Source organism: Macrosteles quadrilineatus, unplaced genomic scaffold (assembly GCF_028750875.1).
Source record: "Macrosteles quadrilineatus isolate MER2022 unplaced genomic scaffold, UCM_ALF_1.0 Scaffold_15__1_contigs__length_3749704, whole genome shotgun sequence".
Classification (NCBI taxonomy): Eukaryota; Metazoa; Arthropoda; class Insecta; order Hemiptera; family Cicadellidae; genus Macrosteles; species Macrosteles quadrilineatus.
Window position 1 is genome coordinate 3312054 of NW_026542608.1, and position 24670 is coordinate 3336723.

Below are 24670 nucleotides of genomic sequence, written 5' to 3' on the forward strand. Positions count from 1 at the left end.
CAAAAAACTTTGTATAAGTTTGTCCAAGGAACTGGCAACATAACATAGTAGTAAACAATCCATTTACGTTTTTCCCAATTGAAGAAGAGAGTGTAATACAAAAGTTTACGATAAAAACATAAGGTAGCCAAGATTTGGTATAATCTTACTACTTCACTTATACTTATTATAGTCAAGGAATTATTATAGTTTCTACTAAATGTTTTGAAATATCTCAATCTGTCAGTGTCTGAAGTAAACATTTCTTGCATGCATTCATTTGATCTTACATTAGGCAAGTTTACTTTCCCACCGTGACAACACTATGAGCTTCGTATATTTTTCCACTTCCAAAGTAAGTTGCATAGCAGAACTGGCAAATATTATTCATCTTACCAAGTGAATATGTATCTGGATGGGTATCTGTTGGACCAGGTCTCTCTTTTTCTACTCTCCTCATACGCACAAAATATCTTATTATTAATTGTGTCCTCCTCCCGTGTTCAATATTTCTTCTTTGAACTTGAGGCATTTTCAGTTTTTCCAACAAAACTGATTAACTGTGTAACTTGGTCTTAACCTACTGAAAATACAAACATCAATATTTACTCCCAAAAAGCTAATGAGTTGATTTTTATAAACAGCTGTTTTTAGCGAATCTATATATATAAAAGGCAAAGCCCTCACTGACTCACTCACTCACTCACTCATCACTAATTCTCCCACTTCCCATTTACCTAGGAGGCTGAAATTTGGTACACTGATTCTTTAGGCATTAAATAGGAAAACTAAGTGGTTTTTATTCTGATCGGGCTCTCGGGCCCCGCCCCAGTGGCTCTGGAGTTTCCCATGTTAACCTTATGAGTACTCATATTTAAATGGAATTAATGTATCTTAACAGCTGTTTCAATTAAACAAGTTGGTTCTGTTCTATGATGTGCAATAGCATTAAAGTTACAAGGATTACCAACAGGGTTCAGCACTATTATTCTTTTTTAAATTTATGACAACAGCTAATTTGCAACCAAAAGGTGAGTGAGCGTAGCGAACGAACTTCAACTCGGAGGCGAGTTAGCGTAGCGAACGAGCTAACCTGAAGGCAAGTGAGCGCAGCGAACGAGCTCCAACCTAAAGGTGAGTGAGCGTAGTGAACAAACTTCAACCAGGACGTGATTGAGCCATGCGAACGAGCTCACTTATGAAGTAAAACGGGGCAAAGCCCGCGGGTACAGCTAGTTTCCCATATAGGGAATAAGCTATTACCGTAGTACTCATGGTAAGACCTGGACCCGGGACCGATTTTTTTTTCGTTTTGAGGTCCCTAGAGGCCAAAAACACCATCCGTTCAAATTCATATATATATATATATATATATTTATATATATATATGTGTCCGTTAGCGCGATAACTCGAGCAAAAATGATCCGATTTTGATTAAATTTGGTACAAACGTGTAAACCTACGTTTATTCGAACGAGTTCGCGAACCAGCATGATCGGACCATGGGAACGGGGGTTTATGGGGGGTTTTATGGGGTAAAAATGGGTTTTTCCCATTTTTGACCCAAAAAACATAAAATTTTGCAATTTCTTTCTAAACTATTTTGTAGAGCTTAGAAAAACAAACAATTTAGTATATTGAAGCGTTATAATGCGCCTAATGGTTACGGAGAAAATTCCAAAAAATTGCAAATTTAAAATTCCCATGTTATTCTTATGGAGAACAAGTAAACTGTTGTAGTTTGCTTGTTTATTAACATATTTTTCCCAAATTTGGAACATGTTTTTATTTCTTACTAACAATTAACATTTTACATAAAAAACACTTTTACCCTCCCTGTTGCAGCAAACCTAAGTATGTGTTAAACTGATTCTATTTAAATAGGGATAAATGTGATATTTTTAAGGAGACATTTTAGTGTAAATCCAATCAGGCAAATGGAAATTCGCTTAGTCTGCAGGTTTGCTGCGGCGGGGGTATTTTGTTTTTAAATTTGTTCTATGTATTCCTTATGGGGAAAACCTGACCTTTGAGAGGGTCTCATGCCCTTAAGAGCAGGAATTTTAAAACTCTAAAACCTTATTCCAAAACTACATATTGAGACGAATCTTTTGACACCTCAAACGTTGAAATTGGTTCACAAATAAGGGAGGAGTTGCGTTAACAAAAAACGGCTTCACGTATTATATATATAGATTTTTAACTTTTTCCCAATACAGGGTGTGCCAAAAACTAAGGGTCACTAGTTCGAATCTCGGAATTTTCAAATGTAAACATATGCCATTTTATACATAATTTTAAAAGCATTTGATATACAAAAATTTTGGCGAAAACAGAAATTAGTTATCTTTTTCCATTTCAAAATGACGGCAGTTTTTTTTGGAAAAAATCTATATTTTTTTAATCCTCTGTGTATCCTATACCAATGCATTTATCCCTTCTCCGGTTGAATTTTCTTACTTGTTATGAAATTAGCTTTACTTTGATATGCTACAAGTAACGGTTTTTTGAAATAATAAAAATTCCAAAAAAAATTATTTTTGAAAATTTGCAGATGCCCATTTTTCAAAAATTTCTATGAAGGGTTTATCATGAGTTAATAATAACTTCAATTACTAAAAATATGTTAATCGTAAGATAAATTTGAGAATTTAGACGCTAGTATAATTAATCAAAAATAGCCTGCCAATAACTTTATTCTACAGCTATAATATGTTGTTATTTCTATAATTACGATTCCTTATCATAAGATAACATCAACAATCATTCTTCGAACAACTTTAAGGCCCCGTTTAAGGCCCGTACACACCGGCGCGGGAACGGGAGCGGGAACGATTTTAATTCCAAGAATTTCCCGCGCGGGCAGCGTGTACCATTGCGGGATATGAAACCAATCACACCGGCGCGGTCTGCGGGAAGCGGGCACGAGGCGGGAACGGGAACACTACGGTTTCCCGCGCTTCCCGCAGCATGCAGCGTTTGCAGCGCTTCCCGCGCCAGTATTATTGCGGAAAGAAACTGAACTAATCGGTTTCCACCTGTCTGCTGTGTGGTACAACAACAACAACACCATGTCGTGCATAACTGAACATTTGCTTGAAGTTGTATATACGTATCCTGTGTTGTATGACCTCAATCACAAAGACTACAAGAATATTAGGAAGAAGGACAAGATTTGGGAGGACATTGGGAAGACACTAAATACATCTGGTAAGTACAATAGTAGTCGATGTTTTAATGGGTGCTGCATGTATGTGTTCTGTAGTTTATTGAATTTCACCCAATTGGGGCATGAATTGGGGCATGAGAGTGTGGTACTCTCCAAATGCTAGCCTTCCTTTATTTATGTCATGCACCCAAAGTTTTTTCGCCTGTTCGTCTTCTAATACAGCAAGCAAAAGTAGGGCTTCTTCTTCATCAGACGATGACATGGTAAGTAAATAAAATAAAAACTAATTACAATATTTCACAAAACTTGACTCGAATCACTGGACTACACACCTTGGCATGGCCACTCACTGCGGTGTACTGGCTCCCGCTTCCCGTCTGGTAGCCGCACCTGTGTGGAAGCACGAGTTCCCGCCACGATCTTCCCGCGCAAAAATCGCATCTAAAATTCCAGGAACTGAACCGTTACCGCTCCCGCTCCCGTTCCCGCGCCGGTGTGTACGGGCCTTTATGCACCAAGTGCGGGAGCGGTGCGATAGCGGGCCCGCTCCCGCTGTAAATGAGTCTGTTTATGCACGAAGAGCGATAGCGGTAGCGGTTGGTTAAAGGAGAATGGAAGGGGGACACAGTCTTGCCAACTCAAACTCTGCCAAATAATTAACACAACTATTTGTCCTAAGTGTACGTGCGCGTGGGTCAAGTTGGCAACCCTGGCTTCAGCCCAAGCAACCGCTGCGATTCCTAACTACACAGCGGGCGAATTATAAATCGCAGCGGGAGGTCAACCGCTATCGCTATCGCTCTTGGTGCATAAACAGCCCCATTTAACTCAATGGTGTTAGAAATCGCTCCCGCTGTCGCTACCGCTACCGCACTTGGTGCATAAACGGGGCCTAATCTTTTCAGTTTAACGTTTATTCCAACCAATCGCTAAAAATTTATTTGCCATTTTCATTTGGTTTACCACATTCGGATGACTCGCTACAGGGCTAGCTAGCAAACAGCATACAGCTTGCTTGACAGCTAACTGCTAAGAGCGCTACCCACGGTGAAGGTTTGAATTAAGTAATGACGTCATCGTTCCTCCCCGCTCCCCACCACGACTGTTGCTCCGGTGAACCGACTCGTTGCTCTGAGTATCTAGACGCTAGTGCAGTTTAACTAACTAAAAAATAAATGTTCAACAATTAAATTAAAAAAAAAAAAATTGTGACTGTGATAAAGAATAGAAAAGCCAGAATGAACTGAAAGAAAAAGCATGCTAGTAAATTATTTTAACAAAAAAGAAAGTGTTACTATGAAAATTACAATTAAATTCAAGAAAATTACCAGGTATATAACATTTTTGTATTATCCAAGATTCAAGAAGAACCAACAGTATATAGTGAGAGTGATATTTATTTTCTGTAAACAAAACAAATACAGTCCACTCGTTTAAAAATTAAACACTATTTTTAATCATCTATTTTAACCATTAAGCTAACTTATTCAATAAACAATTATCAAATTTTCATGACGAATTAAAAGACGTTACAGTTGACCAACTTCCAAAGGTGTTGCCGCTATATTCAACGCAAATGATAGTTGACCAGTTGGTAACCCAGAGTTTGTTATTATGGAAAATCTATTCTAGTTTTCTTGCGAAGTAAAGGAGAACGTTGAGGGTTAATGGAAGTTGCATTCATTGATGCGTGATCTCTTCTTCATCTTGATGAATCTTTACCAATCTTTAACTTTTTCATGAATGGCATCTTTACCAACGCGGTCGACTTGTAATGTATTACATTTTTCAAAGACGCTAAACGTATCTGATGATAATCTGCGGAGCCCATCTGTACGTGAAGAATGGTCCATTTAAGGTTATTGTCGAAGTAAAGTAGATGATCTATATCAGTGACAAAGCTAACATATAGTTATTCTATGCGCAATCTTCACTCATCTACCTCTGGAACATTAAAGTTTGACCTAAATGACACAATTTAACGGTGGGAGAGAATTATTTTATTCGGGCTGCTTTACTGTTGTTGGAAAAAACTCAAGAGATTGATTCGTTCGCTGTAATGTCAGGCTTTTAAATAAATTGGTGGCTTTTAATTGCTCATGGTGGGGTATTAATTGCTTAGGTACCAACACAACACGATGTAGCCAATCCATTCAATAAAGTCCTTTGTCAGTATTTACGTTAGTGGCATTCCATTTTAGCAGAAAAGTAAACGCTTCTAATAGAAAGCTTCGTATGCCAGCTAAATTAAATCAAGTTAAATTCAATTTCTGTTACACAAATTTCACTTCCACACACACATTTCACCTTCAACGTTTACTTTATTGCATTCTACTCTTATTTTGGGGGTTTTCATTAGAAATTAACTGATCTGGAACCATAACGTCAATGATTCGTGATAGGGAAGAGTGGACAGTGTCCTATCTCTTCATGAGCTTATTATTAGTATTTTCACGACTTTAACGTTGAAAATAGCTGGTAAACTGTAAAATAGATCCAAAAACCCGCAAGCCCCTTGTAATGGTTTGCGTGTTCCAGGACATACCAATGCATGTCTCGATGCTCACCTATCTTCTGATCGCCTTCGACAGGTTTCGCTACCTGCAGGACCCCACCAAGGCCAGGATACCCGCCTTCGTCATGGCTACAGGCTCCTGGCTGATGGCCCTGTGTATCGTGCTGCCTTATCCTATATACACCACCTACGTCGACCTCGGGGTCAGTACGATTCTCTTATCAAACATATTGTTAAATTTTCCTAAGTAACAGAGTTGGGACTTAGTCTGCACAAAAAATAATGTAAATACATTAGAGTCATGGTGGACACCAAAACGAACCAGGCTATGGATACGCTATATTAACTATTTATAACACTTAATTTAATAAATCGTATTTTATGACATTAAACACTAGACTACGAAGTTGGTTCATTTATCATACAATTAACTACATACAGACGTAGGCTAAATGGGTTCAAAAAATTGCAGACATTTGGGAAGGAGTATCTGGAGGGTGTGGGTATCTGCGCGGTCAACCTGGCCGACGATATGCAAGAGTATGTACGGGGGCTCTTCTTTGCCATGTAAGTATTATGATAAATAATGTTTATTAGTTTTTTGTGAAATGAAACAATGACAAATACACAGCTTACAACGATTTGAAAGGTCAATTTATCAAACGGTTTTAAATAATGTGGCAGGATCCTAATTTTGTTTCAATTAGATGTGAATTAGAGACTTTAAACTAAATAACTATTCACTGTATATCAACCATACGCAATTTTGTTTTAAATTAAATAGTTATGCTCTAGCTGTAGGGTTAATAAATACACACTTTTATATGTAACATCATTTTAATTGTAGCAATGATGACAACTTACGTAAAAGTGTAATAAAAACATTATTTATTGTCTAGGTACGTGCTACCACTGACGACTATCGCATACCTCTACGTGCGGATGTCACGTGAAATTGAAGTAAAAGAGGGTCCACTGGCAGTGATTATGTACGAGGCTCGGTCCCGGACCAACTCCAACGGCAGCCCAAGGAGTGTCAGGTACAGGTATAGCTCAGTAATAATCATCTATATTGCTAGTCTCACACCAATTTGACTTAGCCCTGCAGGTAAGTCTCAACTAAATGATTATTGATTTACTAAATAATAATGTACATAGTCATATTATCGTCTCACTTTAATAATAGCAGTTTGTCATGGATGGATGTAATTTATATTAATTTGAACAACTAGGTTTATAACAATTTAATATTAGTAGTCAATAGTATCCCATTGTCAACATAAACATACTTTTTGACATAATTTAGTTTTATTTTAATTTAATGTTAAGCAGAAGGATCACTTCGATAAATTTGTCGTTATCATTATTGACAGAAAAGGAATATAATGTAAAATAACCGGGAGATTGCTAGATTTTATCGAATTCATTGGAAAATAAATATATCGTATATTTAAAACAAATGTTGTGTAACTTTCAGCCAGGGACAAGCTCACTTTAGGTACAGGTCCCCGACTGCTAACTTTGACCTATACGAAAACGAGTTGGATATTAAAAAGGAGAAGAAAGTCCAACAATATCTTATCACGATGGTGACGGTGTTTGGCATCTGCCTTTGCCCTCTCATGGTTCTTAGGTAAGCTCATTATTATGCTCATTGTTAAGCTGCATGGAAATTATCACATTGCCAAGCTCTTAATACACAAATAGATATTACTAAACAACGATTGATATGTTTATGAAAAATAATTATAGTTCTATATAAATAAGGAAGACTATGAGTATGTTTTCATTGGATTGTAGCTAGATGGAGGGGGGTGACTTCAACTTAACTTTAACTAATTTATGATATATTTAAGTAGATATGGTTACGATACTTTATAGGCTACGTCAAGATGTCAAAGCTGGCAGAAAAAGGACCATATAAAAGGAAAGGAGGCAAAAATGTTCATAGAAGTCTCCTTTCAGGCAGCAACCTTTCCTCAAAGATAAATGCAGTCTATAAATAATTGGGACAAGCTCCCCAGGTGCGTTAAACCAACTACACTGACCATCCTTCTATGGTGTTGTTGTACACACATATGCATCACTACTTCTCGTGGCATTAACCTTAAGAGAGGTGGTTATATAAAACCACATCAAAATTTTCTTAAAAGTTGTGGAATATTTTTTTTATAAGAGGAGTAAAGGTTTTGATTTGAAACTGCGAAACATATTATAGTTCCCCATCAGTATTACCAAAGATTATGCTACGCAAATAATCCATTATATAATTATAATATATACAATTATAATAATTATATACAACGATCCGAATCTAAAATCTATATTTTATATCTTATGTTCTACATTTTCTTCAAAGCTCAGTTGCAAACGGCACTTAAAAAAAAAACACCAATAATGTGACGAGATAATACGTAGTTTGAAATCAAATGCCGATCTGTGTAGATAAATGTTCTTCCTACAAACTATGTTTAAAAAGGTCAAGTGAATGGTTAGGTAATAGTTGACTAACCATACATTCCTCATCGTGAGTTAGTAGCAAGATATTGCGTGAGTCTAGAAATCCGGAAGCAAACTTTGTGTACGAAAATTCCAAAAACAGAAAAGTGAGAAAAGTCGACGAACTTACAAACAGTCACTAATTGAGCGGAGCGAGCGAAGCTCTTATACGTCGACTCTTATGCATTTCGTAATACGCAAACTCCTCCTAGACGGCTGAATCAATCGTTTTCAAATTTTGCATGGTGATAAAGACCATATTGGTGAGTGCCAACATCTATATGGCGTTAAAAAGTCTCTCAGGAATCCGCCCCACTGGGTCTCAAAGTTTCAATGTAATCCTTATGGAAGCAGTATTTGACACATAGACAAAGACCTATGATCAGCTGTTGACTTTTGAATGCAGTAGATAAAGAAATAGCTGATAGCATTATTCCACAGATATTAGAACAGAAAAGGTATGGATCAATATAATCAAATGCCGACACTAGCTTGAGGTCCGTGACGTTTGAAGTGGGGAAGTAGTAAAAATGAGCAGTCTGGAGCATGGAAACTGTTTATGATGATTAGATTAAGGTATCTGCATTCCTAAAATTAAATGGGAAGGGAGGAAAACAGGTCCGCGACGTAGGAAGTGGTGAAGGAAGTAGTCAAGGCGAGCTGTCTGGAGTGTGGAAATTGTTTATGACGATTACATTAAGGTACTGTATCTGCATTCCTAAAATTCTATGGGATGGGAGGAAAACAGGTCCGCGACAGGAAGTGGTGAAGGAAGTAGTAAAAGGCGAGCAGTCTGGAGTGAGGAAACTGTTTATGACGATTAGATTAAGGTATCTGCAATCCTAAAATGCTATGGGAAGGGAGGGAAACAGGTCCGCGACGTAGGAAGTGGTGAAGGAAGTAGTAAAGGCGAGCAGTCCGGACTGTGGGAACTGTTTGTGACCATTAGATTAAGGTATCTGCAATCCTAAAATGCCATGGGAAGGGAGGAAACAGGTCCGTGACGTAGGAAGTGGTGAAGGAAGTAGTCAAGGCGAGCTGTCCGGAGTGTGGGAACTGTTTGTGGCGATTAGATTAAGGTATCTGCAATCCTAAAATGCTATGGGAAGGGAGGAAAACAGGTCCGCGACGTAGGAAGTGGTGAAGGAAGTAGTCAAGGCGAGCTGTCCGGAGTGTGGGAACTGTTTATGACGATTAGATTAAGGTATCTGCAACCCTAAACTGCTACGGAAAGGGAGGGAAACAGGTCCGCGATGTACGAAGTAGTAAAGGCGAGTTGTTCGGAGTGTGGGTTCTGTTTATGACGATTATATTTAGGTATCTACAATCTTGAAATGCTATGGGAAGAGAGGGAAACAGGTCTGCGACGTAGAAAGAGGTGAAAGAAGTAGTAAGGTGAGCAGTGTGGAGTGTGGGAACTGGAAACCGTTTGTAGCAGTTTTAATGTATCTGCAATGTTGAAATGCTATGAGAAGGGAAGGAAGCATGCCTACTACATAGGAAATGGTGAAAGAAGTAGTAAAGGCTAGCAGTACGGAGTGTGGGAATGTTTGTTGCAATTAGAATAACGTATCTAAAATACTAAAATGCTATGGAAAATGATGAATACAGGTCAACGACGTAGGAAGTGGCTTAGGAAGTAATAAAGTATGAGCATCAGCATAGTGTGAGATCCGTCTGTGGCAGTTAGATTAATGTATCTTCAATACTAAAATGCTATGAGAAGGGAAGGAAACAGGCCCCACGACGTGGGAAGTGGTGAAGGAAGTAGTAAAGGCTGGCAGTGCAGTGTGGGGGAACCGTTTGGGCAGTTAGATAAATGAATCTCTAATACTTAAATGCTATGAGAAAGGAAGGAAACAGGTCTATGACGTAGTAAATAGTGAAGAAGTAGTAAGGCTAGCAGTGCAGAGTGTGGGAACTGTCTTTGGCAATTACATTTATGTATTTGCAATTCTAAAATGCTATGGGAAGAGAGGGAAACAAGTCCACGACGTAGGGAGTGGTGAAGAAGTAGTAAAGGTGAGCAGTGTTGAGTTTGGGAATGGGGATTAATGTAACTGCAATGCTAAAAGCTACGGGAAGAGACTGTAGACTGTATGTTAAAATGATTACGAAGCACGAATCGATACATATTTTCGATACATGCAATCGTTGAATCGTTTGCAATCGAAATCTACAAGTGAGTTGACAACAGCTGGTTTTTACTCCATAGAGGCTAAAAACTATTTTTACTCCCTAAATATTAAAAATGCTACTTTAGACCCGCAACGCATGCATTAAAATCTACTGTTTTTGCTTCAGTATGACAAAAACAATATAATATGAACCCTTGATTACTCCGCTCAATTTTGTGGATGCCTCCGCGAACGCCACCTAGTTATTAAAACTTGTAAGAATTATACATTTCTAAATTGTTAAGGGTTCTCTAAATGTACGTTAAAATTCAATGCAGAGAAACTAGTATAACATTGTAAGGTTATTAGTTATTATATCACTGTGACTGCAATTTTTGAAGATTCTTATTAATTTGTGTTTATATTAGTAACCCTTTAGTATCGTTTAGCTCTTTGTTACGTGGTCACTTTAATTTTGAAGTTGATAACTGCCATTTTTGTAAAAAGATAAAGTTATGGTACATTAATGACAGCTGTGTGCTTTCAAACTAGAGATACGATGACCGACGGGTCGGCGAGCGCGTTGCGTACAGGCAAGTTAATTCCGAGCACGCGAACATTACCGAACTCACCCGAACTTAAATGGTAATGCAGATCGAGACTTGACACAGCGCCTCTGTGAAGGTGGCCCCGTCTAAAAACGACTTGGCACAAAATTGCCGTAAGGTGCAATATCTAGGTATTACCTAGAAAAGTTGCTAAAGAAATACTCAGCTGTGCAACGTCTTAATCACGAAAGCAAGGTTGGAGATAAAAATAAAAACACCGATAACTTTTACATTATTAATGTCATGGACAAATTTGGTCACACCTTAGCACGACACTGTATTTGTCATACCTTAGCTAGAGCATGGCAAAACATGCTTCATGAAAAAAAACGAAAAGAAAAAAAACAAAGATGGAGGTCTCTAGACGAACACTGTTATTAGTTTGGAAAACCTACGTCATGGATAACCTTCCTCTTAACTTAACACACCACTCTAGAGTTTAAACTACAGAGTATGGTGAAGTTATGGTAAATGTTAGAAAAGAAAGTGAGCCTGAGGACCACCAGTGTTACCACCTGGATACCAGTGTTATCGTATGCAGTTGTTTTTCGTGTATTGTTCATCACCATATTTAACTCTCTGATCCTCCTTTTGTTGCAGATTAGCAAAGATGGCCGTGGCGGAGACGTACGAGAACACCGGCCACTTTGACCTGACGTACGTGACGTTCGTGTGGGTGGCCTTCCTCCCAACCTGCACAACTCCGCTCCTGTTCATCTATTGGCGAATGAATAAGTAAGTGTTGTTACTGTTGTTCTAGATAGCATTAGGAAATTTATGCCACTAGTAAACGCCAAATTTCGATATTCGTTCCATCCTACATTCTTAGAATTTGGAAATACAACTTGAATAAATAGAGCTAGAAATTTCATTCCCAAGTTTAAGTTCCATCCAGGTTGAGAACACAAATGAACCTAGTCGAATTGCACCTCCGACAAAGTATGTTCCTGTAAAGACTAATAAACTCACGTTTACATTAATTGTGCAACAAAACCTAACTGAAAGAACAATTTTTTTTTTACTGCAGTATCTTTTAAATCACGTAAATAACCTCAAGTTAGGAAGATAATTTTGGCTGTAGCACATTTTGCGACTGGTTCATTCAAATTATTACTATTTGAAAAGTAAATATCACACATCTGCTCCCTTATGGATGAAAAGGTTATAAGGTTATTATTATAATCGCGCTACTATTACGATTAAATATGATATCGCACTCGACTATTAGAAAACTACTTATTAGGGCTAGTGACCAGAACAGGTAGTGTCGTCTTTACTAACCTGGGTCTATACTCGAACTGCCGTCCGTCTCCTCGTCTAGAGTGGGGTTGGCTTCTTATCACTAGAGGGCAAAGTTCGTCTATTGTCTGTCTTACACTAATATAACTAAATCCTTCTTCTACTTTACTACACTCCTCCCAACCAAATAAAAATTCTTCTTACACAAAATATTTACAAAAAACATGGAGGAGTCCTCTTGTCACATTTAGAGGTCTAGTTTCCGAGGCGCTCTAATGACAAGGTTAGAGCGACGGATGATTGGGCTTCCTTGAAGATTTTCTCTGACTTCAGGTGATTGTCGGGTCTTGGGAGGTGAGCTTGATTTTGCAGGTGAATTTTGCTGGCCGATGTTGGAAGGGTTATCCTTGGGCGATTTGTAAAGTTCTCTTGGGAATTGTAACAGCACATCATCCTCCTCTTCTTCCACTGAGAGATCAGCACGCAAATGGTCAACATGGACAAATCTTGTAAATCCATCTACCTTGACAATGTATGTAACTGGGCTCCTTATTTTGATTACAATACCCGGTTGCCACTTTACCTTTTCATTACGTACGGTTTTGACGTAAACTCTGTCATTGACAGAAAATGCTCGACAATTTCCTCTGTGGATGTTGGCACTTCTCACCATCCCTTCCTGTTTTGATAACATTTGTTCAGCCAGATGAGGTTTCAATAAATTTAGATGAGTTCTGGGTTTAAATTTGAAGATGATTTCTGAAGGTGCCAGGTTTGTTATTGAGTGTGGAGTGTTTCTATAAGTGAATAGAAATGAATCAATCCGATGTTGAAGTGAAAGAGCTTGATTATGTTTGGTGTCGTGCAACATCTGCCGTAGGAAGGTGTTTTTTACAGTCTGCACTGCCCTCTCAGCAAGACCATTTGAAGCTGGGTGGTATGGGGGAGATAAGACATGATGAACTCCGTTTGAGTGTAAGAACTCTTTAAACTCCTGTGAGGTGAATTGTGGTCCCCCGTCTGTAACTACAGTAGCCGGTAGGCCAAATGTTGCAAAACAGCTCCTTAGTTTCTCAATCGTCTGTCGTGACGTTGTTGTTGGCATATGGAAAACCTCTAGCCACTTAGAAAAACCATCCACCACTATCAAAAACTCTTTACCCTCAAAAGAGGCAAAATCTAAGTGAAGTCTCTGCCAACTGTGTTTTGGCCAAGCCCAAGGTTGTAACGGGGCAAGTTGGGCGCAATTACGTGTCTTCTGACAGACGCCACAGTCTTTGACCACACTTTCAATGTCGGCGTCCATTCCGGGCCAAAATACAAAACTTCTAGCTAGCACCTTCATGCGCGACTCGCCTGGATGTTCAGAGTGAAGCAAAATCAAAATTTCCTTCCGATGAGGTGGTGGTATGACAACCCTACATCCCCACAACAAACATCCTTGCTCAACGGACAGTTGTGAACTTTTAGAGAAATACGGTTTCAAGTTCTCATCTGAAACATAATGAGGCCAACCATTTGATGTGAAATCCAGAACCTTTGAAAGTATCGGATCAAATTTAGTAGCTGTTGCTATCTCCTTGGAGGTGATTGGAAGTTCGGATGTGGATGAGAAGAATGATATTTCGCCCTCTACTTCGGGAAGTTCACAAGGAAGCCTAGACAACGCATCTGCGTTGGATCTATCCGTGCCCTTACGGTATCTAATTTCGTAGTCATACGCTGCAAGAGTCAGCGCCCACCTTTGAATCCTGGCGTCAGCAAGCGTTGGGATTCCTTTTGCCGAACCAAACAAAAATATGAGTGGTCTATGGTCGGTCACTAGAACAAATCTCCTTCCATACAGAAAATTGTGAAACTTTTTTACACCGTACACAATTGCTAATGCCTCTTTCTCTATTTGGCTGTACTTCACCTCGCTTTTTGACAAACTCCTTGATGAGAAGGCGATTGGTCTTTCGGTGCCATCAGGTAGGGAATGGGCTAGAACACACCCAACCCCGTAGCTGAAACTGTCTGTAGTCACTACAATATCTAACTCTGGGTTAAAAGGCATTAGGACGTCATCTTTCAACAGGAGAGTTTTACATTTTAAAAAGGCCTCTTCACATGGTTTGTCCCAGACCCATTTAGCATTGGTTTCTAAAAGCTTGTACAAGGGGTGGAGCAAAGTTGAAAGGTTTGGAAGACATTTTCCATAGAAATTCACTAACCCTAGGAACGACCTCAATTGAGTGACATTTTCTGGACGTGGAGCATTAGTAATAGCTTTAGTAAGCTCCTCTGTTTGGTGAATACCCTGATCGTCTATGCGATAGCCTAGGAAAATCAGACTCTTCTGAAAAAATTCACTTTTTGATGTGTTAACCTTAACCCCATAAAAATTTAGGCGTTTTAGGACTTCCTCTACTCTTACTTTCATATCCTGAAAAGTTTTGCTATATATCAAAATGTCATCAAGGTAGCACACAGTGCCATTTAAACTACTTAAAATTTTATCCATGGTTGCCTGAAACAACGCCCCTGCGCTAGTAATCCCATAGGGCAGGCGTGCGTACCTAAACAATCCCTTGTGGGTGTTGATAGTCAGTAATTCTTGGGAGTTTTCCCCCACCTTCAGTTGACTGTAAGCTGCAGTCAAGTCCAACTTTGAAAATAATTTGGAACCTGAAATTTTGGCAAAAATGTCATCAGGATTTGGCAACGGATAACGGTCCGTTCGAAGCCAGGGGTTAAGGGTAGATTTAAAATCTCCGCATAACCGTACATTTCCATTTGGTTTGCGAACCACAACAATAGGAGAACACCATTCTGTCTGGGTAACAGGATAAATTATCCCATTTTTCTCTAGATCGTTTAACTCAGCCTCGACAGCGTTACGCAAGGCGTAAGGAACGTTTCGCGCTTTGCAGAAAATCGGAGTGGCGTTTTCTTTGAGCACCAACTCCACAGTCATATCTTTTATCTCTCCAATAGAATTATCAAACACAGATGCATAACTCTTCTTTAAACTATTTACAACATCATAAATTGGAGCAGTCTTACCGTTCAGCAGGTAAGCTTCACCATCACCCAGATCACGGTTGCGTCCGATACTGTTCCAGTCCAGTTGCAGTTTGGATAACCAATTGCGTCCCAGAAGCGTTGGCTGTCGATTTCCCATGCCTTCGACGACCACGACTGGCAGATCCAGGCGTTCGTCTTTCCCAGATTTAACATGTGTCTGGAACTTTCCAAGTACATTAATACTCTCACCTGTGTAGGTTTTAAGTTTTACATCACATTTCTCAAGTTGTGATTCGACTTTATGGAAATTTTTGAAATAAACATTATCGGGCATTACCGGCACTACCGCCCCCGTGTCAACAACCATCTCAATTGGTGTGTTGTTGATGATCAGAGTAGTCACAATACTAAGAACAAGGGCTACCATTAGCGTATGCTATATTATGTAATCTAAGTCATCGTCATAGTTTAGGCCTACTTTCCCAACATGATTTTCATCTTCACTGTCGGATTCACAAACATTGACACGACCCGTGGGTCTGTTATATTTCTTATAAGGAGGTTTAGATCCATTTAGGTCTTTCCTATTTGACCTACACATGTTCGATAGGTGCCCTTTTCTCTGACAAGAAAAACAAGTAAAATCAACATACGGACAAGTATTTACATCATGTAGTTTACCACAACGGTAACATTTCTGTTTGTAATAACCTTTATTTTCCTCCCCAACTTTATTTTCTAACTTGGATTTGAATGGTTTGTGTTTTTGCCATGCACCTTTATTTACACTACCAGAAGGCCTAACATAACCTATTTCACCTGAATGTCTCTCAGGATGCAAAGATTTTACATTACTGTCAGCATTTTCAATCACTAATGCTAGCTCTAGTGCCTTAGGAAACGTTAGGTTGTCCCCCTCGGCCAACAATTTACTCTGTATAGTAGCTGATCTTAGGCCACATAAAAACCTGTCTCTAAGGGCTTCATCTAAAAAATTATCGAATTTACAAGAGGCAGCTTGTTTCTTAAGCTTAATTGCATAGTCTGTGATAGACTCTCCTTCCTTTTGTGCCCTTTTATTGAACAAAAACCGTTCGTAGGCTACGTTGATTCTAGGCTTGTAATGGTCCCCTAGACTATGATTGCATTCTTATAGTCACTTTCGCTAACCTTTGTGGGATGAAGTAGGTCTTTTAGTGTCGTATATAGGCCAGGGCCCATAATAGAAATGAAATAAGCCAACTTATCCTCATCCTTGATGCTGTTGATCTTGAAGAAGTTGTTCAGTCTCTCGGAGTAATTCTCGAACGTCTCCACTTCTTCGTTAAATTCACTAACTTTCCCGATGAGCTGCTTAGCCATATCGAAATATTAATATGAAACCAACTTTTCTAAAGTTACATAGTCTATTACCACCGAAATAAAACATTCAAGTTCGTGAAACCACGTTTTTTCCTTTCACGATGAAACAAGTCGTTTTCCGTTTTCCTCAAAGTTCAACCGGCACGCTCCCCTTCCACTTCCACCATGAACACGAACGTTCGTTCCAAGTTCCAATTCCAAGTTGCAGTTCCCACAATTTAAACTCGTTCCGTTCCAGTTGCAGCCGACCTACACATCACTTCGGAACGGGTATTCGCAATGAGCTATGGTAATAACTTGCAGAACGGTTGTTGGAATGGAGCGGAAAAATAAAATATCAGGAGTAGGAAGAAGCACGACTTTGAATAACAGTTACTTTGGAACGGTTACACCACGGCACACGCCACTAATTTTCATGCACACTTTTATCAAACATGAAAATCCGAAAATAATAAAGTACCTCGATTTTCACTGAAACCGAAAACACGCAAGTTCTTTGCAAACCTCGTCGCCACTATTATAATCGCGCTACTATTACGATTAAATATGATATCGCACTCGACTATTAGAAAACTACTTATTAGGGCTAGTGACCAGAACAGGTAGTGTCGTCTTTACTAACCTTGGTCTATACTCGAACTGCCGTCCGTCTCCTCGTCTAGAGTGGGGTTGGCTTCTTATCACTAGAGGGCAAAGTTCGTCTATTGTCTGTCTTACACTAATATAACTAAATCCTTCTTCTACTTTACTACAGTTATAGATTATAAAAGATTATAACAGGTTATACAGGGTGTCAAAATCCGGAACTGGCTATACATAACCATATTCGACGTACAAAAATAAATCGAAAATGTTCAGTAAATTTTTTGAATACAACTTCGTTTAGCCGCCATCCGCCATTTATTTTTAGCGAATTTCCCATATAGGGAATAAGCTATTACCGTAGTACTCATGGTAAGACCTGGACCCGGGACCGATTTTTTTTTCGTTTTGAGGTCCCTAGAGGCCAAAAACACCATCCGTTCAAATTCATATATATATATATATATATATATATATATATTTATATATATATATATTTATATATATATATATTTATATATATATATATGTGTCCGTTAGCGCGATAACTCGAGCAAAAATGATCCGATTTTGATGAAATTTGCTACAAACGTGTAAACCTACGTTTATTCGAACGAGTTCGCGAACCAGCATGATCGGACCATGGGAACAGGGGTTTATGGGGGCTTTTATGGGGTAAAAATGGGTTTTTCCTATTTTTGACACAAAAAACATAAAATTTTGAAATTTCTTTCCAAACTATTTTGTAGAGCTTAAAAAAACAAATAATTTAGTATATTGAAGCGTTATAATGCGCCTAATGGTTACGGAGAAAATTCCAAAAAATTGTTAATTTAAAATTCCCATGTTATTCTTATGGAGAATAAGTAAACCGTTGTAGTGTGCTTGTTTATTAACATATTTTGCCCAAATTTGGAAAATGTTTTTATTTCTTACTAACTATTAACATTTTACATAAAAAACACTTTTACCCTCCCTGTTGCAGCAAACCTAAGTATGTGTTAAACTGATTCTATTTAAATAGGGAATAAAAGTGATATTTTTAAGGAGACATTTTAGTCTAAATCCAATCAGGCAAATGGAAATTCGCTTAGTCTGCAGGTTTGCTGCGGCGGGGGTATTACTTAACAATTTATATTTTCGTTAATGTATCAAGTAAAAAATTGCTATTGGGATTTACAGGATAAATGTCCGAATACAAAAAAAATATTTTCCCCTTCTTTTATTTTCAAAATGGCGGCCACTTTAAATTTTTAAACTTAAATTACAAAATAATTGCTGAATTTATGAAAAATGCCAGGAACACTTTTATTTAGAAATTTTATTTCCCTATCCAACGATATCAAGTTCAAATAGATCGAGTAAGAAATAGCTGAAATATTATGGTTTTTAATTGTAAAATGGGGCAAACCTGACTTTCTTAACCTTATTCTACCCCATTTTACAACTTAATCGTAATATTTCAGCTATGTTCGAGAAAAAAATATATACTGAACGTTTTCGATTTATTTTTGTATGTAGAATATGGTTATGTAGTTCCGTATTTTTCAACGAGTATATATTTTTTAAGAACGGCCGTAGGTGTCTACATTCTTCAATAAAACATATTCCTGGTTTATTATTTTGTGTTTTGCATAGGTCGACCAAGGAGCGGTTGCGGGGATACCTGAGACTGAGCAACCGCCACTTGCGACGTAACTGCGAGTCTCCTCCAGATCACCGACGTGGTGACGTCATGACTCGCCTGGGGATGGACTCTGGCCGCAACAGCGAGGGAACCCTCAGTACGACGCCGGTTATCAACAACTCCTGATCACCGCTACTGGCCCGCAGCATTAGGGCCACCTGAACCGCTTAACAGACAACGCTGGACTGCGAGGTATCAAACAATAACTAAACGAATAAAGGCATAATATATTTTATATCATATTACTCTTTAACATAAAGGTTCAGTATCCTTAAAGTTTCAGATGAAAATATTCCTGTTCAAAATGTATAGGATTATCATGTTAAGTACAAAAGTAGATTAAAATAATTGTTTAGTAATATAAACCTAAAGCTGTCTCTTAACATAGGTACGATAAGAATATTAATCATTAGTATTCAGTGTTTTTTCATTAAGTTATGTACCATATGTACCATGGGCCAAATTTAGTTGCCGGTGGTGTAATGAAACATCACTATGTTTTTGGTTAGCACAATCGATATAAACGTAAAAATAATAAGTTTTCGACTAATCCTTAAAAATATGTTGGATTTTGGAAGGACAAAGGGGTCACTATGGCGAGGGCTGATATATTGACGGTGCGATGTATTTGTGTTAGGAATGTACAAGTCAAGGTCGTGCCATCTCTATCGTTGATCGATCGTGTGGAATTGTCAATTTACCCACTGTTGGCTAAAATAAGGGGTGAAATGTTTAAAGGTTTAATATAGCTCATAACGATGTACAACTTGATGATGTATTAGTTTGCGTTATTAAGGGATGAATAATTAAAAACAGTCAACTCTTAGATAGGAATTTAGAGTAATTTTATTTCAAAATATCATTGTTCTATATTCTCAGATTATTAAAATTTGAAATTAAATATCTCTTATAGGAATGCAAAATAAAAAAAATAATACAATACTAATTAATGTAATACCCCCCCCCCCTTACCCCCCGCCTTATTAAGCCTGCAGACTAGCAAAATTCCATGTTGCCTGATTTGATTTACTCTATCTACTATAAATTTCTTAGTTATTCCCTATTAAAAATATCACTAGTTAACAAGTACATACTGTACTTAGGTTTTTTGCTACAGGGAAGGTAATACAGTGTTTTTACATTGGAATGTTAATAGTTTTAAAATTTTCCAAATTTGACCAAAGAATGTTCATAAACAAGCAGACTAAAACAGTTTACCTTTTCTCCATTAGAATAACATAGGATTTTGAAATATACAGTTGTTTTGCGATTTTTTCACTAACCATTAGGTGCACACCTGAAATCGATCCCGGGTTCAGGTCTTACCATGAGACCTGCGGTAATAACCCATTCCCTAAATGGTAAGTTCGTTAAAACTTAAACCTATAAATGTTTAAAGTTAATAAACTCAGAAGAGACATTTTCTGAGAAAGCTTGATTGAAGAACTGACTATTTTCGATCGTAGGCTACTAAGATTTGCTAAATACGACTGCCGAGTATGAAGTAGTGGTTTGTTAAGTACGAAGTTATCTAAGTAGATGTTCGAATCACGTAGAAGAGGGAATAACACAGAACAAAACCGAATACACCACTGGTCAATACACATTAAAACATTCATGACTGGGTCATTGTAGTGTTGTCTGGGTCACTCAATGAGTTCATTTCTGCTGACCGAATACAGTTTAATGGTTAGTATTTCAAAATAACGTCACGCTCAGTGTATGAAAATAATGTGTCTTTGAATTAAATGACACACGAATATGTCTTCGAACTTTCAACGTTTACTAACGTTGTGTCCGGTACGAGATCCTCACTTGTGCATAGATTTGATCTGTAGTGTAAAGCGGACAAGGACGGGGTCTACGCGCGGCCACTAAATAAAATCCTGTTCATTGGCAACAGGTATACCCCATATCCAACCACGTTCGTTATTTGACAAACTCTATACTGCTAAATTTAAGCCAATTATGTAATCAAAATGACAGATTATTGGTGAAAAAATTGACAATATGGGACCCTCTGGGTTAAAATACAATCCCAATCCTCTGGGATTGGGGGAAACAAGTAATACATGATATATGATTCAGTCACGGGATATTTTATAAATAAAACAATCAATTAATTATATGTGCTCAATAAAATATTCTGCTAGTGTGAACTCTGATTACAGGCACGAGAGTGTGTGGAAGAGAGCACTGGCTGGTCCCATGACCGCCTGAGCCCGAGCATGGGACCACCCTGAGGAATGACCTGAATAGACATTGTCAATCAAACCGGTTCGATACTGTCTATAAAAAAACAAAGTGTTTAATAGTGATGTCTCAAGCTCAACATGATGTTTATGTATTTTTATATGTAATTTATATTAGCTACGCATAAAATGTGTTTATTGTTGCATAAGTGGTTTACCACTGTTTTTACAAAGTAGAACTATCATTATTGTTGATGAAGTATGTGCTACAAGAACCAAAGAAATATACAATAATTACAGATAAAATGAATTATCTAAATGTTTGAGATTAAAGAGATACGTGTATTCACTTCGTAGTCATTAATCCTGTACTAAGTTTTTAAAATATTTTATCAAGAAAATCACATTGGAACTACATTATGTATGCCACTTACTTTCATTGTAAAGTAATTTACAATTAGTTTTCACAATTTATTTTATACAATACTAGCAGAATACCCGTACTTCGCATGGGGTTGGCGTAGAAGTATAAAATGCTTATAGCAGTTATACTTGTGCTTTGCGTTTGCAATGGAAGAGGACACGGTTTGAGAACATTTGGTTCTTTTAATTTACTATGCTATAGTATAACACATACATCATAGCCATAATGCTCTACCACTACACCTAAACAAAAAAAGTAAATTATCGAATATTCGAACAATATAAAAAACTTATTTATATATTAGTAACTGTAAACATTCCTACTTTGACAGTTCTCATTTTGTATCACAGCTTTTTGTTGCTGCTTGGTTCAAATTAGCTGTTGTCATAAAAAATGCAAAAGAAATTAATGGTGCTGCACCCTGTTTGTTAAGCTGAATTACCTTATAACTTTTTTAATGATATTGAACATCATAGAACCAACTTGTGTAGTTGTAGTTGGTAAATCAGATGACTAAATTCTTTAATTCCTTTTAAATATGAATACTTATAAGGTTAACATGGGAAAGTCCACAGTCTCTGGGGTGGAGCCCGAAAGGATTTTTGAGATAAGACTGAATATGTCTATATGCTATAATCGGGAATGTGAGCTATCATCATACCAAATTTAAGCCCAATCCGACCAGTAGTTAATGCGTGATTGAACTTCAAGCAAAAAAAACAAATATACATACATTCAAACAAACAAAAAACAAACAAACAAACACTCAAACTTTCACATTTATAATATTACAATGATAACAGTCTCGTGTGGTCTCGTGGATGGGCAGCCTAATTAAAGTCACTTCGGTTTACCTGCTCTACAGAGTATATCATTATTGTAAATTTATATTATGTCCTAATGGTCTGTAAGTCATTTTTACTTTTGAGTAAAAAAAATAAATAAATTGATGGAGCTACTAACTTTCAAACTAACTTTAAGAGAATGACAAAGCAATTATCTTAAACAAACATCATACTAAAGTGTAATATCATAACATACCCTCGTAGAGAAGTAAATCGCTGGTGGAGAAACCTTTGGTGACCTGTGCCGGAAATTAAAACACCTACGGAGACCTTGATATTAAAACTTCATGAGGATATATGTTATTTTCCTTTAAAATAAAAAAAAATACATATACGAAATTCGCAATAACATACGTATCTAGCTGTCACACAACCTTTGTGAAAGGGGTGAAAATATCCAATGGAATATGCTAGAGGACTCAATATTAATAACAACGATTAACAGTGGAATCACTATTGGTATCAATATTACTAGAATACTCTATTTGTATCAATGGTTACTTTTTTGAGGGAGGAGTTTAAAATCCATTTACACACACTGAGAGGCTCAATCCCATTCTCACGGCTGCGTCTCGAAAGCCACGAATGTCCATGGCTATAAGCTGGGGAACGAAAGCCACGACAATTAGTGAAGGGTCGAAAAGGTTTAAAACCTGGGGACGTAAGCCACGACTGCGAGCCTGGTAGATTGCTGTCAGGGTGGCAGCTCACAGGGAGAACGGGAAATTTAATCTCCCTGTTATTTATGCGTCGCAAGCAAATTTGTCAGTTCAATCTGAATCCCCCGTGCTATAAAGGTTAGAAATAGACCTTTGAGCTATAGTACTGTTTGTTATTTTATTTTACTGCCTGGTTATCGTTAGTGAACTGTAGTTGTTCACTCATACAAATGCAATAATTAATTTCAAACAAATAATAACTCGGGATAAGCCATTGCCGTAGATCGTGCGGTAAAACCTAAACTCTAAACCGTCATGGTGGACAGCAAGCTCAGCTGGCGAGACCAGATCACCCGTACGGTGGACAAGGCCGCTAAAATGGTTTCTTCCTTTAGTCGGTTAATGGCCAATGTCGGAGGTTCGCGGTCCAGCCGCAGAAGGCTGATGATGTCTGCGGTCCAGTCCGTGCTCCTGTACGGTGCGGATGCTGGAGTCATCCCCGTCAAACTTTTGGCGGCGGAGAGGAAGGCAATTTATCAGCGCCTTGGGAGGACCAGGCAAGAATTGAGGAACGCACCCGGACCTTCCAGCTGTGTCAGGAGAGCTGGAAACAGGAGACAAGGGGGCTCTGGACCAGGCGACTGATACAACAGGTCCAACCTTGGGTTAATCGGCGGTGCGGAGAGGTGAACTTCTACCTCACCCAATTTCTGACGGGTCACGGCTTTTTTTCATTCATTCCCGACTTTTTTTAACTGCCAGCATTGGGAAAGGCCCCGCCTAGATGCTCAACAGTTCGTAGGACTGCTGTCGGTGGACACGGTCATACCTCATACCGATGATGATGGAGGGTGAGGACAATTGGACCTGTGTGTCACTTTACATCCAGGGTGTTCTCCGCGCCAAGAAGCTTGACCTCAACCGGGATGCGGTGTAGGTAAAAAAATAAATAATGCCAGAAACGGTGCGAGCCCTGTGGGCTTAGGTCACATGTTGGCCTGACTTGAAGTAATGTGACAAACAATTCCAGTTCTGTGTCCAACAGAGTAGAGGGGGTTTTTTAGTGAGTAGTCTGTGATCTCAGGAGTCTCACACTACAGGCTGGCTACCCTTGTGCGTAAAAGCATTTTCCCTCCTCACCCTAAAAAAAAATAAAAAAAATAAAAAAGAGCCCTAAACAGTTGCAGGCTCTCTTCAAATTTCCAGTAAATGGTTTTATTAAAACTTGATGTCTTGCATATACATTTCTCTACAAAAACATTGAAAAATGTTGCAATTCACTTCAACAGCTTATAGGTTGACATAATAAACAAAAAACATGAACTACTATTATACAGCAATTGCATGATTTTTACATTTTTAGTAGGTACGCTTTAAGAAGAAATGAACGGGATTGCACATATCAACAACTTCTAATCTTTTTTCTTGAGCATCCAGTCCCAAAAATAACTCCGCACAATCTTCTCTGGCCTTCAGCTTTGAATGTTTAGGCAAAACTGATGCAGTGATGCGAAATCCTAAATGTGCCGAAAAGTAAGGGTGACGCAGCATTCTTATGACTAATTCCATGATACCTCCCTCCATGCGTTCCATTTGTAATCGGGTGTCAACAACCCTAAACTATGATGTTACCAACCCCCGTAAAAATATTACACGCACTGGTATACTGTATAGTACTGGTTCTTTAAAGTAAAATTAATGCATAAATTTATGGTTCAACCCAAACTATGTTAACCACATTCGCCAGATCGTGTATGCAGATGCTTAAGAACGGCTGGTACTGAATT

At 38.2% G+C, this 24670-nt stretch overlaps 1 protein-coding gene across 2 annotated transcripts in view; it reads left to right on the top strand.

Annotated features, from left to right (window-relative positions):
• LOC129005058 (prolactin-releasing peptide receptor-like) overlaps window positions 1–21234 on the top strand; it is a 30993-nt gene extending 9759 nt beyond the window's left edge. Inside the window, exons 2-8 of one of the 2 annotated variants that reach the window (XR_008491793.1) lie at window positions 5687–5866; window positions 6136–6230; window positions 6563–6703; window positions 7141–7296; window positions 11488–11622; window positions 18715–18955; window positions 20935–21234. Coding sequence is in view for 1 of the 2 variants with exons in the window: in XM_054433838.1 (XP_054289813.1) it covers window positions 5687–5866; window positions 6136–6230; window positions 6563–6703; window positions 7141–7296; window positions 11488–11622; window positions 18715–18889 (882 nt within the window). In the remaining variant the exon portion in view is untranslated. Of the gene's footprint in view, window positions 1–5686; window positions 5867–6135; window positions 6231–6562; window positions 6704–7140; window positions 7297–11487; window positions 11623–18714; window positions 19032–20934 lie in introns of those variants that run through there. The other variant, XM_054433838.1, reaches the window with a different exon arrangement.
• The last annotated feature ends 3436 nt before the right edge of the window (window positions 21235–24670 follow it).